The sequence below is a fragment of the Nematolebias whitei genome, chromosome 17 (assembly GCF_014905685.2).
Source record: "Nematolebias whitei isolate Nwh7 chromosome 17, NemWhi1, whole genome shotgun sequence".
Lineage (NCBI taxonomy): Eukaryota > Metazoa > Chordata > Actinopteri > Cyprinodontiformes > Rivulidae > Nematolebias > Nematolebias whitei.
In genome coordinates, this window is record NC_056514.1 from 21,418,192 (window position 1) to 21,437,408 (window position 19,217).

Consider the following 19,217-nt stretch of genomic DNA (forward strand, 5'->3'; position numbering starts at 1 on the left):
ATATTAATTATTTTCCCAACTTACTCTCACACACACGGAAACTCTGTAATTTAACCACAAATGGTTTCTGCTGCGGAGTTACCGATGATAACGTAGCAAAGACAGCGAGGCGGAGGGCAGAGTAAGTTAATGAAAATATTATCGGTGGCTTTAAATGTGTTTTAAAGCGTTTTGTTACAGTCATGTGTGTGTTTTAATGAGAGTGTGTGTTTAACGAGAGGCTGTTTTCGATAAGAAACGGGTGAAAATGTGTCAAACGCATCTGTCCATGTTCCTCCTAGAGAGAGCGCCACGTCATTGATCGACGGAGTCAGAAAAATCAACCCGCAGCTTGTGAACCCAGAGATTAGACGGCGACGAACCCTCGGGTGGGCTTCACGGTGCAGCAGCCTCCACCTCTTTAATTTGTCTTATAAGAAGCGTCACCCAGCAGCTGAAAATGACGGCGTCTAACTGGGGCCTGATCATGAACGTGGTGAACAGCATCGTTGGAGTCAGTGTGCTCACCATGCCATTCTGCTTCAAACAGGTGGGGAGAAGTTTACACCACAGCTACACCCATTCCAGGACCTTTCCCATCATTTCCCATCTCCTAAATGTCACATCTTGCTGGGTTTACAATATGATCCTGTTTGTGTTGACACAAGTATGCAAGGTGCTGCCAATGGGAGCAAGTTGGTGTTTTCATCTTTTATGCATAAGAAAAGTCTGTTTAGCTGTTTTACTCACATCTTTTGAACTTTAGACTTTATAGACTTAAAGTACTTCTTATACATATACAATGTCATTGTTTATAGGAATGTCTAGGAGTCCTAAGTGGGTCTTTTGCACATGTGAGTTCAGGCATTGTTTCAAAAATACCCCCTAATAGAAAAAAACAAGTTGAGCTTTATTTTGAAACCCAAGAAAAACCGAACAAAACACACCGTTAAGCCGATTACCGGTACTTTAAACCAATAATGTAAAATCTAAAAAAAGTTAAATCTTGTCCTCTGGACATTCAAAAAACAAAGCAAAACAACAACAACAAAAAAGTAGAAACGTTTCGTCTCTCATCCGAAAGACTTCCTCAGTCTGAGGTGCTGTATTCAGCTCAGTCTTATAAATAACACCTTCTCAGAGTGGATCAACCAGTTTTTGTTGTTGTTTTTTTTTGCTTTGTTTGTTTTTTTGAATATCCAGAGGACCAGATTTAACTTTCTTTAGATTTTTCTACCTGGATTATTGAGCATGCATCAGGACAACAATGTAAAACTTAAAATAACTGGAGAATGAATTTAACCTGCTTACATTTTAAATTTTTTACAGGAGTAAGCATCAAAGTTTATCTTAATGTCATAAAACATGTTAAAAATTGGGGTTGATTTAGTGTTTGGACAGCTCAAAAATAACATCTTTTCACATTGGGACATTATAATCTGCAACAGTGGCATATATTTGCACCTAATTTTGACTGATTCTTGTTTCTTAAACCCTTAATATAATAAGAGATTAGTTTTTTGTTATTTTGGACAGCGTCTGTGCTCATCCCATGTTATCAGTTTGCTGATGCAATATCTTTGAATAGGTTTTGACACAAACGCCAGTAACTTTCTGACTTCCAGTGCTGGCAAAAATGGAAAAGGGAAACAAACAAATACCCAAGGACTTTACGGAAGGGAACAAAAAACAAAAAGTTCATCTTAACTGTGTAAAACGAGACAAAATATAACGGGAGAATTTGGATTCTTTTTTTGATGCGTTTCAGCTGCCTACTTCCTGTTTCATTCTGCTTTTGTATCAGGAAGATAAATTTAAATTGTTTTCAATGAATTACTTTCACATTCTTTGACAATAATCACACTCTAATTATAGTTTTTTTTTATTATTGTAAACAAATGTGTATATATATATATATATATATATATATATATATATATATTATTATTATTATTATTATTATTATTATTATTATTAGTATTATTATTATTAGTGTTTGATTAACAGTGTAGAATTTGTTCTGTAATTCAGAAATTCTGTTTGAACTAATGGGGGAAAATAGAATCGCTTAATAAAACATGCATGATCTGGATCCTTATTTTTTTTCTTTTTACAAATTTAAAACGTCTTATGTTCAACTGACCAGGTGACGGGAACAATTATTTAAATTCTGGAATGATCAGCATTGCTGAAATACTTTTAAGGCTGATAAACAGAACAATAAAGAGCAGTCAACCTGGTTAGTCTGGCTTCAGTATTGTTTTGGACTTTGTGGGCATTTATGTAGTTACTTTTCTTTCTTCCCTCTAGTGGTAAGATGTATGCTGCTCCTGGACTGACATTATAATTAACAAAAACAAGTAACTCTTTTATTCTTTCTTGATTATTTTTGTCAGTGTGGGATAGTGCTGGGAACTCTCCTGCTGTTCTTCTGTTCGTGGATGACCCACAAGTCTTGCATGTTTCTGGTCCACACAGCCAGCTACACCAAACGAAGGACCTATGCTGGCCTGGGTACGTAAAAGGATGAACAAATGTAGTCTTTGTTTTTACCGGCTGAAACCAAAATAAGATTTTTATTTTTCAAGTTTGATATAAAAAAGATAAAATGGCATCAAATGGCAAATAAAATCTTTTTTCCCACAAGAATAAATAAGATTTTTTTTTTTGCATTTTAGGCTTCAATCTTGTGCTACTAGTTAATTATTAGTTAAACTGGTGTGATTTTTGCTACATTTTAGTCCACTTGTGCCTGGTTGTCCTGACAACATTCACACTGATATCTCTGGTTTGTGCAGCCTTCCATGCTTATGGAAAGCCGGGAAAAACTCTGGTGGAAACGAGGCAAGTTGGCGTTGATTAAATGTTTTTGTTCTCAGCAGACACATTTATTTATTTATTTATTTTGCACATAGACAGTCTAGATGTGAGACGACTAGAATGAGAGCTTACATTTGTTTAAATATCAGAAGTAGATTTAAAACTCAAAAACAAGAGTTCAAATACAAAACAAAGTGTGTGTCACAAATCCTATCTGTGGTGACGGCTGGATCTTGAACTTCTCTCTCCCCGCAGTATGATTGGTTTGATGCTGGGGACCTGTATTGCCTTCTATGTTGTCATCGCAGACTTGGGCTCCAATTTCTTCGCTCAGCTGTTGGGTTTACAGGTTTGGGATTTGTTTTATTTGTCCGTTAAACCTGTACTAGCTTCTAAAACCAACCGAACTCGTAGTAAATAAGTAGGGCAGGAGTCGGACCCAACAGAGGCTTAAAACTTGTTTTCCATCATGTCGCTTTGCTTCTGTGAAGGTGACGGGTAGTTTCCGCGTGCTGCTGCTGATCGCCGTGTCGCTGTTCATCGTGCTCCCTCTGAGCCTGCAGAGGAACATGATGTCCTCCATCCAGTCCTTCTCAGCTATGGCGCTCATCTTCTACACCCTCTTCATGTTCACGGTGAGCCCGCTGCCACTCAGCTGCTCTGTGTGCGTGCCGTGCATGTCAATAAGTTGCAGTTGAGATTTAGCTCCACCTGTGATTTTTAAGAGGCTGTATCACTAAAATATAAGTGATTTATCACATTAATGCTCTACAACAGATCAAAAGCGGTCAAGCTGCAAACTAGCAGTACATTTATGGTTTGCACTAATAAAAATTAATTTATTTGGAGCTTCTAATACATCAGTCATGATTTATTCTTTGTATTCTAGACATGACTGAGTTGTTAATGGACGGTTGTCGGTCAGACACGCACTCATCTTAGAAAAGATGTTTGAAATGACAGGATCAAACCGGCATCATAGGAAGGAAGTGTCTGCTTGGTTTGATCCAGTCTAAATAAAAGTTTACTTTTTAAAATTTGTTTAAATTAAAAATAAGCTTGCCTCTTAATTTTCTCTTAACTGAGTGGACTGTTTTATTGAATTTATATCAGAAAGAACCAAACTTTAGGAGGTCAACTTCAAAAGTAGTTTTAGAAAGTTTTAAATTGGAGCCTAAACCTTTTGGGCTGGGCAAAATGTAATTTAATTCTATTTTAATCTGTGGCAAAAAAAAATTTAACAAATAGGCTTAAATATTAAACCCCTTTTTTTCCAATTAAATTTATTTTTAATAGTGCAATCCTCCATAACAATCAAATCATATTCCTGCAACGTGCACTGAGCTCATATGAATGTTTTGAAGCACATCGTCATATTTTTGTGAAACACTTCTTGTGTGATGTTTTTCTGTATTTTCATAAAAACGTGTTAAGTTTAAAATTCATGTGAATGTCATTTTCTGTTCAGCTTGTTACTTAGTTTGTTTTGGACAAATGGTGATTTGTTGTATTTTGTGTTGATTCTTTCTTACTGGAGCCATTGCACCAGTCTGCTTTACTTGCCAACACATTATTGTCTTGCTCCTCTTTTAAAGAGCAAATCCACCCTAAATCATTTGAGACAGAACAGTTGCTGCACTATCTGAACCCTAGCCGAGCATCAGGGAACAACTGGAGGTGACGGCAGTACATTTGGGCACAGCGTGCAACGTTGAAGAGTTCAGGAAGCAACGTCAAAAGAAAAATCAGTTTTGGACAAGTTCTTTTTAATGGAAAAACAAAACCCAGTATGCTAAACCAGAAATTCTCATAGGTGATGCTTTTAATGTGAAACTTCAGTCTTAAATATGTTTTACTTAGTTTTTTAGGAAGGTAGTTTTTTTTTTAATTATGACATTTTATTTATTTTTGCTTTACTAGTCAATGTTCTCAACAGAAGCTGGATTCTGAAATATGAAAGTTATGGTCTGTGGTGATTTAGTAATTCAATCCAGTTTATTTATATAGCGCCAAATTATAACCCAAGTCATTTCAGGGCACTGAACAGAAACATTCGTATTTTAAAAATAATAATTTAACATTATTTATCTGGGACTGCACGGTGGCGCAACTGGTAGAGCTGCTGCCTCTCAGTGAGCAGGTCCTTGGTTCAAACCCCGGTCCAGGGGCCTTTCTGGGTGGAGTTTGCATGTTCTCTCCGTGCATGCGTGGGTTCTCTCCGGGTACTCCGGTTTCTTCCCACAGACCAAAAACATGCATGTTAGACTGATTGGTAACTCTAAATTGTCCCTAGGTGTGAATGAGAGAGTGAATGGTTATTTGTCTCGTTTGTCTCTATGTGGCCCTGTGATGGACTTGCGACCCGTCCAGGGTGTACCCCGCCCCTCGCACAGTGATTGCTGGACATGGGCATCAGCGACCCCCGTGACCCAAAATGGAACAAGCGGGTAAAGATAATGGATGGATGGATGGATGGATGATTTATCTGAGGAGCAGACTGCTTTGAATTTAACTCCATCACTGAACTCTTATCTTCAGCGAGCATGAAGGCGACAGTGGAAAGAAAAAACTCCCTCATGAGGAAGAAACCTTTAGCAGAACCAGCTCAGGGCAAGCATTTGAGAGGAACAGATACACAATGGCAGATCAAGAATCATGTGTTATTATATAATTAGTATCAAATTAAAACTATTCAATTTTAACAATTAATTTAAGGACATGAGGTCAATTTGTCCTCTTTTAGTCTCAGTCTAAAGCAGCATGAGCCAACCCTAACTATAGGATTTATCAAAAAGGAAAGTCTTAATCCCAGTCTTCAAACTGGACAATGGGTCAGTCTCATGGACAGAAACTGGGAGTTTGTTCCACAAGAGAGGAGCCTGATAACTGAAAGATCTTCCTCCCATTCTGCTTTTGGAAACTCTAGGAACCACGAGTAAGCCTGCAGTCTGAGAGTAAAGTGCTCTTTTAGGAAAATATGGAACATTAAGATCTGTAGTTTAAGATGGAGCTAGGTTGTTGAGAGCTTTGTAGGTTAGAAGATTTTGAATTCACTTCTGGATTTGACAGGGAGCCAATGGAGAGAAGCTAAAACTGGAGATATGATCTCTCCTACTCTACAATGTCCAGTCTAGACGTGACAAATGCATGAACCAGTTTTTCTGCATCATTTTAGAGAAGATGTTTCTAATTGTAGTGATATTACGCAGGTGGAAGAAGGCAGTTCTAATAATGTTTTTAATGTGGGGGATAAAAGACATGTCCTGATCAAAAAAACTCCAAGATTTTTAACATCAGAGCTTGAGGCCAGATTAATGTCGTCCAAGGAGGGAGAAAGACTGAAAAATGTATTCCTAAGACGCTCGGGTCCAAAAACTAAAACATCAGTGATCAGTTTTGTTTGCGTTCAAAAGCAAAAAAATTAGGGTACATGAAATGTATTTAATTAAGTTTAAGTACAGCTTATTAAGATCATGAACTTGCAACTGTTTATTTTTTGTTTAGATTAACAAGTTTTACATGTATGTCTTTTTAAAATGCATAATTTCAGTTTCTAATGAGTCAAAGACCAATGCAGATATTTTCCACTGAAAAGTTCTGTGTGCTTTAACGAAGATCTATGATAAGAATGATTAGAATGTGTTTAGTGTCTTCTGGTTTGGAAAAAACAACATTTTTTAGGGTTTAATTAATTTGGAAGAGTCCAATAACATTTGTTTGGTAGCATCAGATTCTAAACTGAAGAAGTTGTAGTTGACAAAAAGAAGTGAGGGAAAGAATTGGTTGTCGTATTCTGTTTTGGAGAATTTATGACGCACGCCTTTTGAAAAATGAAAGATCACCCTTCTTACGTAGCCGTTGAATCGGCAAGTGTGAATTCTCAGCATTGATACAGAAACAAGAAGTGTTGCAAATTTGAGATGAAGAGGCAGAAAATAAGAAGAGTGTGAAACTTTATAAGTGACCCGTCGTAAAGTAGGCGCTACGGTTGCTTGTTTTGTTCACTCCAGCTTATTTAACCTAGAAGATGTCCCGAGTTGTTCCCTTTCTTTAAGGAGAATACGACGAGACGATTTAAAGCCAGACAAATCATTGTGCAGTTTGTTTACCCTGATGCCACATGCTACACGTTTAGGTCTTAACGGTTCTGCAGCAGTTGTCCGTCTCTTATGGTTTAGCTGATTTACTCTCTGGATGTGCGCACAGTTTTATCGTTCGTGCGTACAACTCGTGTTTCATTGAACTGTGCTGCTTCCAAAGTCTTCAAAGTGCCATTTGTGTTCTGTGTGCGTCGTCTTTCTTGTGAAGCATGTTGATAACCTAGAACAGTGGTGTGTGTTCAGCTTTAGATCCAGGCCTGACCCTGGCGTGACCCCTGACCCTCTAACAGTGATGTATCTCCTTCCCTCCCTCCTTCCATCCTCCCCCTAATCAATTCTATTTCCTCACTCTTTATTATATAACTTCACTTGTTTTCCTCTTTTTTTTCTTCCTTGTCCTACCTTTCCCACTCCCCTTTACCTCTCCCATCCTTTGCACCTTTCGTGCCCCCCCCCCCCCCCGGTCGCTCTCTTTGCTTCTGGTGCTGTAGATAGTGTTGTCGTCTCTGCGCTACGGCATAATCTCGGGCTCCTGGCTGGAGCAGGTGCACCTGTGGCGCTTCAAGGGCGTCATTCAGTGCCTGCCCATTATCGCCACAACCTTCTGCTGTCACCCGTAAGTAACCTCACCCCAAAAAGGTATCACCCCTGTAAGGGCAGTGGGGGGTGGTGGAGAGTGAAGGAAGCCCTGCGTTTCCTCTGCAGCTTTACACTCCATAAACCCTCCTCATGCCTGCCGGAACATTCTGCTCAGTCCTCTTCCTTCACCTCCATTGTTCACCTCTGGTTTGAGCCATTTAAAATCTGTGCATGTGTCTGTGGTGGCAGTAGTAATAAGGCGGGGGGGGGGGGGGTGGTGACATAATGAAATAAATGCTAACTTTGCTGCTCTCCGTTCAGTGACAAAGAAGGATGAGCAAGCTTGCTGCGGTGGATTATTTTAGGGCAATAAAAGGAGCAAGACATAGGAAACACATGCTGGTGGGAGAAACCTGAGTTGTTTTTTTTTGTAGAACTCCTGAATATTTTATTTACTTTTCCCCTATTTATTTATTTTTTTCAGCCTTGCAGGTTTTTCCTTCCAATATGGAGTTTCCTTTCATTTTTTTTCTTTTGATTTTTGTTTTCGACCCCTCGTTCATGAGTCATTGAGTTGTCAACATGGATGCAGCCTCCGCCCATTTTGCTGTTCATGTTCTCCCTCCAGCTGTTTTCATTTGGTTTGGGCTGTAACCTCCCCCCCTCCCACTCCTCCCCACCTCCTTCCTCTCAGATGGTGCTGTCCTCGTTCAAACACGGGCTGCTCAGCGGCTGGTGGCTAGGGCAGGTCAGTGTGGTGCGCTGGGAGGGCGTGTTTCGCTGTATCCCCATCTGTGGGATGGCCTTCGCCTGTCAGTCGTAAGTACTCCTCATGCCCATCCACCCCTTTAAATCATATACTAAACAGTACTTTAGTCAGGGGCTCACTGATTGTTGGACAAGTCCTGAATACATGAGCTTTTTCACCATGTAAGTGGATTTTTGTTGTTTAAGTCAAATACAACTGAAAGTGCATCCTTTCAACATTCCTTTGCAACGTTAGTGAAGTTATGAAAATCACAGATTTGAGAAGTAAAGGGGTTGATTTGGCATCCTGAAACATGTTTTTAGAGTCGGCTCCATCGTTTGAACCTCCTACTCTAGAAATAACTTGAGACTTACACTTGCTTTGTCTGCTTTGTTCGTTTTTATCCTTCAGTGCTGAGAATCAAACAGTCTGACAGCTAAAACTAGCAAATGTTTCAAAAGGGTTAAATTTCAAAAGCTGAAATCGAATATTATACAACAGATAGGCAACGTGATAAAATATTGTCTGTGGATTTCATTTACTTTTTTTTTTTAATTCAGTGGAGAAACGTTCAGGGTTTTTTCTGATCCGTTCCTTCACCCTTCATGCTCGATCACTCCGGCTGTTTGCTGTCCGTTACGAGTCGGTCTTGCTCTGGGTTTGCGCTGGGCTGAATGGGTTGAAGCAGCATGGAGAGTCCTGGTGGATGTAGTTCAGTGCTGAGGAAGGATTAGGGTGATTTGGTGATGTCATTAAGGGCCAGATGTTTGGATGGTGGGGGGTTTTGTTTGTATAGGTGATAGTAGTGGATGAATGCAGCCTGGAGACTTGAAGCTGACTTTTAATTAACGTAATCGCACAAAACTAACAAAACACAGTGTGGTGGGAATGTGCATGTCACCCAAAGTGAAAGGAAGTATGAGCTTGCGTTTGTGTGTTTTGTGCGTCACTTCTCACTATTTGCGCTAAGTGATATTTGGCAGGGGTATTTCTTGGCCCGTGGTCAGACTGAGCGAGGGAAGCGCTCGGTTAGGCAGCAGGCAGCTTAAGCCAAGCCACTAATCAACACATTGGACTGCCGCCATCTTACAGACACACTGATGTTTTCACAGGCTGATTAAATAGCTCTTAGCACATTGGATTTTTATTGCGTTCATGAAATGTGTTTACTTTCAGTTAAAACATTACTTAACATCACCATTATGACAATGACAGGGTGGGGGCTCGTCCTGTCTTCTTTTTTTTTTGTGGGGTGGGGGTGACTAGTGGATAGTGCGCAGTAGTTGGCTCATAACAAGGACATAAAAGCGTTAGAAATATCTGCTTCTACTGCGAAGAGTCAGTGGCATTCGAACGTTTGGGCACGCTGGCCACAATGTCTGTTAACATGAATAATTAAACCAGGATATATATAATTGAATTTCAAAAGATATATTAAGTAGAAAACATATTGAAAATGTAAGTGTCATAGCTTTGTTTGGCAAAATCAGGCCATGAACTCTTCGAAACCATCAAGGGTTAAGCTCTTTTTTTAAGTAGGATTGTATGTAGTATTTATGAGTAGTCAATATCTAACTTGAAGCAAACAGTGATTTTGCTTTTGAAATGTTTGTTGCAAAGTGTATAGTGACTCATTTCAGTTAGTTCCTTCTGAATCACAAAAACAAGTTTATTCAGTCCAAATTAGGGCTGGACAATATGGACCAAAATTAATATCTCAATATCTTTAAGATAAATCATGATGTACAATATATATCTCGATTTTTTTTCTTTTCATAAAGTAATAACAAAAATATATTTGTTAGTCGAAGCTTTGTCACACAGGCACATTTAACCACAGCTGTAACTGTACAAAATAAATGTCTAATAAATAAAACTATTTACATATATTAAAGTTTGTTTTTTAGACATTTATTATATATTAAAGTAATACATTATTTATTATACATTAAATAATAATCCTCTTCAGCTGTGCCGCCTTCACAATGTTAGTAAGCGTGTGTGAGGCCACACGTGTTTGTATTCAGTGAGGGAGGAAGGTGGCGGCGCAGACGGGCCGGAAAAAGAACTACACAGATTTTCAGGTCTTACAGTGAGACGTGTTGCGACATTAATAAAGAAGTGGCTTATCATATCGCTAAAGACACGGCCCTTAGCAGCTAACAAGACGGCTAACTTTAGTCGTCTTGTTCCACAGTTGAGACTGGGACCGTGTCTTTAGCGATATAAGCTGCTGCTTCATTTATGTCATGCTACGGCTCTGTTCCTCTCGTAAGGCACAGCTCGGCTAAAGGAGTTTTGACCTGTGGTTTGTCTCAGGGAAGGAGGCTGAAAACACAGTCGCAGCTGCAGCTGCAGTTTCACACAAGCCTCATACTCCACTTGTAGCGCTGTTTTAAATGGTGAAAAAGATTCATAGTGCCGACCTTTTGTCGGGACTTGTTTTCGGCATTGTCTACAGAAAACATTTTTCTGCTGCTCTTCTGACAATTTAAATCCAAACCATCTTCAAAAAACAGCCATCAAAGCTAAGAAAACCAAACGTCATAAGAACTACCAAATAATTCTTGGAATGACAAGTTAGAGCCTCAGTTTTGGAATCAGAATAAGCTTTTATTATCATTTATTATTATTGTACCAAGATACGAGAATATGTCCGTACAGCCCGTACAGTACATTAAACTACAAAATGGTTAATTTTTAAGGTTCAATCTGTGCAGCAGCTTTTGAGTCGTCTCACCAAAAAAAAGAAAACCTAAAAAAAAATAAAAAAAATTGAAAACCATAATGTTTTCAAACCAGTATCTAAATCAGAGGCAGACGTAAGGAAATTGTTCAGAGTGTCTAGTAGAATTTCTGGTTCTGCCACCGGTATAAAAATAGTAAAGACAAAAAAAAATCTCAATTAATTTTCACAAGGATATTGCACTATATACAAAGTTTCAAAAAGTTCTCAGCCATCTTGTGGACTGCTGGAAGTTCCAAGCTAATGAGTGGCAGAGTCTTTCACGAGCTGCTCTAATGCAACTTCCTCATCCTCGTCATCAGACTTTGCAAGAGAGGCACTTGCAACGTATTTAAGACAAAGATTAAAAAAAGAAAAATAATCTTTTGACTGCTAAATGTTCTACACTTGATTACCTAAGCACCCCCCCCCCCCCCCACACACACACACACACACATTTGAGAGCTTTTTCCTGCATACAGGGCACTTATCATACTGTGTACATGACTTTAGTAAAAGTACACAGAATGGTGTCACAATTTAACCTTTTTTGTTGTTATCTACCTGGATGATTGAGCTTACAACCTTTTTCTGAACCAGTTTGTCCTTGGTTGTCCTCAGGCTGTTTCTGTGAGTAGCAAGTCGGCCACCTGGCCTAAAACATTTGATTGTTGTACATGATTGATTGTTTTGCACATGTTAAAAGTCTACTTCTGAGATTCCAACAGGAGGTTGGCTTGAAACAGCAAAGACTACCTGATCTGGTTGGCAGGTTGTAGACTGATGAAGTCTTCTCCACATGGGAGACGAAACGTTTCTTTCTTAAAGAAACTGGTCCAGATGACATGATTTAACCCGTTTCTGGAAACACTGACTGGTGCTCTCACCTTCAGCCTCTCTCCAAGCGCCCAGCATACTCCATCTGAAGCCGAACAGTCGACTCGCGGTGACGTGTTTGTGGGACGTTCATTTTCACGCACATACACCTTTCATAGTCCATGAGACACAGGCGCAGATATCCTGGGGAACCCCTCCCGCTGTAATATGTCGCCACACAGGGTTCTTCCCGCCGGTCTCCATTCAGTCCCTGCATCCACCTTTTGACCACACATCTATCATGAAGAAAGTGCTGCACTTGTCAGCAGACTGACTCTTCCATACATGATGTCTGCACGATCGCCATCCAGGATTTTTTTTTGTCCATTTGGCTAATTCAGTGTTATTGAAGAGTCATACAACTGAATGTCCGAGCACATTTCCACATTGACAAAGACGTCCACAAACGTCCGATCAATGACACAATACTTGGTGTGTGCGCCTGTGAGGAAAAAGTTTGGCCCAGTCCTCGTGTTGAGAAGGGGTGGGCGAAACTATCTGAGAACAAAACTACACAATTTTTGTTACACAACTATGTCGAGAACCGAGTTCGTCACTTCGGCTGGAGTAAGCAGGGTCCTTAAATTGGGAACACTGAGCACACCTGCCATGTATCAGACGGCACCACCTGCTCTGCTCTGATTAGGTAAAACTGCGGGTGTGGTTCTCTTCAATTGTTGAAAGCAGCACCAGTTTAATCCCTGTATCATTATTAGATTGGATTGCTTTAAACCGATCACAATAAACCACACTTTTATTTATTTTTTGCCCTTTCATTTTTACAGATGACTGAAATCTGTCACAGTGACGGATCCGTGTCTATTTCACTTGGTTGTCCACCAGACAACCTCAAGGCGAGATCTGGTTGTCCGAGACAAAAATAGTTTGCCGGACAAATGGAAACCTCTTATGTTGACCCCTGTAAATAATCCTGGTGGGTTTTAGGAAAATTGTCTGGGTGCTGATGAGGTTCAAATTGAATTTGGGCCGCTTCTAGAAGCCAACAAGTCTGTTTAAATAAATAACAGTTTTTTTTTTAAGGATTATAATCTTTAACACTTCACAAAGGGGCTTGAGCTGAGCAATTAACCATGGCTCCTAAAATCCTTGATTTATCAAACATTAGAAATCTTGAAAACAAAAAACAAACTGTAAATGCAACATGGAAAATAATTTCACATAAGTATAATAATTTTCCTGAGAGAATAAAACAGTCTCTTTCTGTAACGGAAAGATTTACAGCAGGCTGTGATAAACATACAAAAGCCGTGGATGTTTAAAGATAAAGGGTGCCTACATTTTGCTTAGCATCTTTTTTATTTTTTTACTCCTGTATGTTAGAAACACACATTTTACTAGCGTTGGCCAGATTTTTGCATGCTACTGAATTTTAAGGTTGTTAAAGAACATTAGGACGTTGAGTCAGGACTGTTGAGTGACTATTAGATATTTTAGCTTTAGGCTAACCTTATAGAGTTTTATTTAACCTTGGCTGTAAGATTTACTGGTTTACGGATTAAATCAGCGTCAAGAAATGGCATCAAGGGACAGCATGAGCTAATAAAATCAGTGTGTGTGAAAGTGAGACTGGCGGAGAAGGAACAAGGGAAAGAGAAAGTTATGGCTTCTTGCTCCCTCGTTCATTTCTGCTCTGTGGTTCTTCTTTTGTACTCGAAAAAGGAGGCGAGGAAAAGAATCTGCCAAGAAAGTTTATAATGCTCTAAAACCTGTCAGGCACTCGCTGTTATATATAAGGCCTGTAAATTTACTGGTTAATGTGTCGATGGTTCCCTCCACACGCCTGCAGTCTCTTATTGCACAGAACAGGAAATGATGGAGAGACAGACGGGCAGTCTCAGGTCCAACCTCAACCAGCCTTGACTACTGTCACCCTTACTGTGCCACACACATGCAGGACATGCATACACTGGGAACACTTTATGCACCCAGCACTCCACTGCCATCGTGTTTCTTTCATTTTACTACCATTTTGCATGTACTGTCATTCTCACAACCTTTGTGTTAACTACTTTTTATAACACAACTGTATGAGCTTTGGGTGGCGCTTTTTCTGTAGTCAGGAATCTACTAAATCAGGTCCAGACAACGAGTCCCCAGGCAACTAAAGTTAGAAAAAAGACAATTTGGTGAAATTTCATCAGTTCTTGAATGCCCATGAGATCATACTTGTATGGTAACATAGGCATGGAGAAACTAATTTACTTCAGATACTTAGAAAACAACCTCCTCCACTTCCCAAAAAGTTGAAGGGTCTCTGAATATCTTAAGGCGTCACATATGTGTAGATAAAGGCAAGTAATATATGCCTAGTTTGTAGGCCTGTCACGATAAACAATAAATCAAAACCTCTGTCTTGTTGAAGCTCCAAAATTCACAGTTGAAACCTGTGCCTTTGTGTAAAAAAAATTTTTTCTCTGCAAAAAGAAGCTGAGAACTTGTTTACTGATTTTTTTTTATTAAAAGTTTTGTGTGAAAAATACTATGCTAAAGAGCTCAAATAACACAGAGCGTCCAAAATTTTGAGAACCAAAAAAAAAGGAAGAAGAGTCAGCCCATGTCACATCAAGGGGCTCCCTTTCATTTTTCTTAGACGCTGCTCGCTCCCTCACTATCCATCCAACGGTTTAGACATTTTTATACTGCCATCCAGTGGTTGAAAAATGTTACTATATGCAAAACAAATTGGCCAACATTTCTTCTTAAATTTGACAATAATTACTAATTATTGTCAAATTCCAAGCGATATTATCGTTTATCGCAATAATTTCTGAGACAATTAATCACCCAGCAAAATTTGTTATCGTGACAGGCCTCCTAGTTTGTATGTTCTTCTTGTCCAAACGTGGGTTTGTCCGGGTACTCCAGTTTCCTCCCACAGACCAGAAAAAATGCATGCTATTTTCACTGGTAACTAAATTGTCCCTAGGTGTGAGTGAGACTGAAATGGTTGTCTCATTTGTCTTCATGTGACTGTGATGGACTCGAGACATGTCCTGGGTGTCCCCCCCACCTCTCACGGTGACTGCTGGAAATAGACACCAGCTCCCTGCGACCCAGAAAGCAAAAGCATTTATAAGAAAATCGATAGATCCCAACAAGTACTGCAGTTTCTTAGATATTTAAAGTCTTTTTTTTTTCTTAATATAAGCATTTGTTAGGGTTTTAGAGAGACAAAAGGATAAAGAAATCAGTACCTTAAGTGTGCTGCTGACAGGAACAGGAGGAAAGAAATGCATCATTTGATTTCCAAGGAGCACAAATGGGTTCCCATATGGCTGCTCATTAAAGAACTCTATAAAGCCGTTTCCATTATTAAATTTAAACTAAGTGGAAGATAGTCATTTTGTCAGCTGTGAGAACAGAAAAATAAACTCAATTTGCTGAGCATCTGTGGGACTACACATCTTGACCTAGTGGCTAGAAATGGCTCAGTTAATGCTCCTTTAGAGGATGTAGCAATAATGCATATAACCGCAGCAGTCTTGTGTCAAGCAGCATGTTGAGTTTGTTGTTATGGCCTGCTCGTCTTTCACAGGCAGGTACTGCCGACCTACGACAGCCTGGATGAGCCGTCAGTCAAACGCATGAGCACCATCTTCACCTCGGCTCTCAATGTGGTCACCATATTTTACATCACTGTGAGTGGAGCTGTACTTACACACTGTATCACTTTTTCCTCTGGTAGAACTGTTTGTTACAATCGACTGCTCTCGTTAGAAAAACAACTAAAATGTGAGTATTTATCTTGGTGCCCTTTTTTTTTCCCAACATTACCTTTCTCTTAACCAGGTGGGCTTCTTCGGCTATGTCAGCTTCACAGAGCACATTGCTGGCAATGTGCTGATGAACTTTCCGTCCAACCTGGTGACCGAAATGATCCGTGTGGGCTTTATGATGTCTGTGGCTGTTGGATTTCCCATGATGATCTTGCCCTGCCGCCAGGCTATCAACACCATGCTTTTTGAGCAGCAGGTGGGCTCAGAAACCACTCAGACACACTTCCTGTGAGAGGACTGTTCTGTGCATTAAAGAAATCAATTTGCTTGTTGGCATGGTTGGAATGGAAACTGAAAGTTACTTAATTATGTTGACAAAACGGTATGGATGCAAAGTATGTGTGTTAATGACCACATTACATTCTAGTAGTTCTCAGCTCAAAAGCATTAGCTCTTTTACATGAAGCAAGGTTCATGCTGCTGTAGCTAAAATAACTGGCCAAGGAACAGACACTCATTACTAAAGGCAGGTGTACTTATGATTTTAATAATGCAGCTACATCTACTGATTTTATTAAAGAGAAATGATGTGCATTTTTTATAATAATAATAATAATGTGTTATGTGTTGTCATCATTGTATGTTCCCATACAATGGTGAAATTGGCTCTCTGCATTTAACCCATCCACCACCAGGTGGTGCAGTGGGCAGCTGTTGAAAGCACCCGGGGAGTAACTGGGGATAGGGTTTTATGCTGCCAGTATCAGAATCCGCTTTATTGTCATTGCATCGAAGCACAACGAAATTACATTTCAGTACAGCTCGTCCAAGTAAAACACAAACAGACATGGGTAGATGGAGGTGTCTGAGGCTGCGGCCTCGTGGGAGGCGCTGCCCTTTTCATTTAGATAAGGAAAAGAGAAACACGAGGAAAGAGGAGGTTTGAAAAAAAAAATCATATCTCACACTGTGTCCTAGGTGGGACACAGTGTGAAAGTTGAAAAAAAATTTAAAATAACCTCAGCACAGAAATAGCAACATATTTATAATAGATATGCATAAGGAAGGCCTACGAAGGCGGTAAGTTTGTCTGTGGACACTGCCAGATAGTTCCATAGTCCTGATAAGAGTATTATCATCCATTTAGAGACACTGTAAAGTTAGACTACAGCCCCTGATTAATAAATCCTCACACTAGTTTAGATGATACACAGACCAGTTTGGATTGAATGTGAAAAACATTTATAGAAAAACAAGTGGTATGGGAGTAGTTTTTGTCATTTAATTTTCTAGTAAATCCATCAGATTTGTTTGAGTTCTTGGCAGGGCTATAAAAAGTTTTAGTGGGCCACTCGTAGGTAGTGTTTGCAAACATGTTCTCTCTTTTAGTTTCAGGTGTGACTTATGCTCATCACTCACTGACATGAAAGAAGGGTGATTATGTAATTGGTTTGTTTTTGAGGTTGTGTGCATTAGTTTGTCAGCACAGTATCTCATCAACCAGTACATGGATTTTAATGAAACTCAAAATAATCAAAGGATGTTTCTATAATTAATTACAAACCGGATTCCAAAAAAGTTGGGACACTAAACAAATTGTGAATAAAAACTGAATGCAATGATGTGGAGATGGCAAATGTCAATATTTTATTCGTAATATAACATAGATGACAGATCAAAAGTTTAATCTGAGTAAATGTAACATTTTAAAAGAAAAATATGTTGATTCAAAATTTCACAGTGTCAACAAATCCCCAAAAAGTTGGGACAAGTAGCAATAAGTGGCTGGAAAAAGGAAATTGAGCATATAACGATGAGCGCATGAGCGCTTGTGGCATGGGCAGCTTGCATGTCTGGAAAGGCACCATTAATGCAGAGAACTATGTTCAGGTTCTAGAACAACATATGCTCCCATCTAGACGTCATCTCTTTCAGGGAAGACCCTGCATTTTTCAACACAATAATGCCAGACCACATTCTGCAGCAATCACAACATCATGGCTACGTAGGAGAAGGATCCAGGTAGTGAAATGTCCAGCCTGCAGTCCAGATCTTTCACCTAGAGAGAACATTTGGTGCATCATAAAGAGGAAGGTGCGACAAAGAAGGCCCAAGACGATTGAACAGTTAGAGGCCTGTATTAGACATGAATGGGAGAGCATTCCTATTTCTAAACTTGAGAAACTGGTCTCCTCTGTCCCCAGACGTCTGTTGAGTGTTGTAAGAAGAAGGGGGGATGCCACACAGTGGTAAAAATGGACTTGTCCCAACTTTTTGGGGATTTGTTGACGCCATGAAATTTAGATACAACAGATTTTTCCCTTAAAATGATACATTCTCTCAGTTTAAACCTTTGATCTGTGATTTGTGTTCTATTCTTAATAAAATATTAGATGTTGGCACCTCCACATCATTGCATTCAGTTTTTATTCACAATTTGTTTAGTGTCCCAACTTTTTTGGAATCCGGTTTGTAACTTTTGGAGTCAACCCAATTTAAAATAATTGTGTTTACTAAGATGATCCATACTGGCAACCAACCTCACAGTTACATTTTTTTAACTGATATTGAAATAAAAGTTGCTATGGTAGTATTTGAGAGTAATCCTCAACACAAACATGAACAGACCTTGTGATGATGCATTTAATATTGTTTTCAAAATTTGACCAAATTGCTGTAATTGTTTTGTTTGAAATCTTGGCATGAAGGACAATGTGCAAAATGCAGCTCTGCAAAGACTGTCAAGCCTTTATTTTGGTAGATAGATGATGCCTGTCTTTTAATTTGCTAATGCAGAGATCAAAGTTTATGCTCAATAATCCAGGTAGAAAATCCAACAAGGTTCAGTCAGGTCATCTGGACTTGATCGATGACTTCATCAGATTGATGGATGAAGAACGAAATGTCTCAACAACAAAAAATAAAGAAATCGTCCAGATGACCTGACTGAACTTTCTTGGATTTTCTACCTGGATTACTGAGCATGAACTTTGATGTTTTGAACAACTTTGGCTGTGGCTGCCTCAGAGCAGTCGACGGGGCAGAGGGCGGGCCCTGGAAGCCATCTTATCACCAGCAAACTGGTTGGTCCACTGTGTGAGTGTGCTGCTTGTGGGACTCAGTTTGTTTGTGGCTCCTCGGATTGATGACGTCCTTTTGATGAAGGCTGAAACATCTCAACAACAACAAAAAAGTCCAGATGACCTAATGCAGAGAGTTGTGGCTAATAACAGAAGGAATATAAGTAGTTCTATAAGAACCACAAAGCACGCAGATGATGGCCTTTTGTATGTTCTCCATGAGGTCAAGACTCGGACATGAACTTCAGTTTTGAAATGTAAGATTGTTGATTACCCCGAGTCGTATATTCGAGTGTGTTTTATTCCTCTTTCCTATTTTTTTATTTCACACATCTTTGTTTCCGTCTTACAGCAGAAAGATGGGACATTTGCTGCCGGAGGTTACATGCCTCCTCTGCGCTTCAAGATGATCACCCTCTGCATTGTTTTTGGCACCATGCTGGGAGGCATTCTCATCCCTAATGGTACAGCCCTCTGTGTGTGTGAACGATTGGGCATGGATTGAATAGACTAAAATTGTACGTGTGTGTGTGTGTGTGTGTGTGTGTGTGTGTGTGTGTGTGTGTGTGTGTG

The 19,217-nt window shown here is 39.5% G+C and overlaps 1 protein-coding gene across 1 annotated transcript in view; it reads left to right on the forward strand.

Annotated features, from left to right (window-relative positions):
• Window positions 1–349: 349 nt before the first annotated feature.
• The window catches only part of slc38a10 (solute carrier family 38 member 10), a 29,564-nt gene continuing 10,696 nt past the window's right edge, over window positions 350–19,217 (forward strand). Inside the window, exons 1-9 of the mRNA XM_037691351.1 lie at window positions 350–529; window positions 2,376–2,493; window positions 2,778–2,823; window positions 3,055–3,148; window positions 3,291–3,434; window positions 8,173–8,297; window positions 15,384–15,486; window positions 15,638–15,820; window positions 18,997–19,108. Of these exons, the coding sequence (XP_037547279.1) occupies window positions 440–529; window positions 2,376–2,493; window positions 2,778–2,823; window positions 3,055–3,148; window positions 3,291–3,434; window positions 8,173–8,297; window positions 15,384–15,486; window positions 15,638–15,820; window positions 18,997–19,108 (1,015 nt within the window). The 5' untranslated portion in view covers window positions 350–439. The remainder of the gene's footprint in view (window positions 530–2,375; window positions 2,494–2,777; window positions 2,824–3,054; window positions 3,149–3,290; window positions 3,435–8,172; window positions 8,298–15,383; window positions 15,487–15,637; window positions 15,821–18,996; window positions 19,109–19,217) is intronic.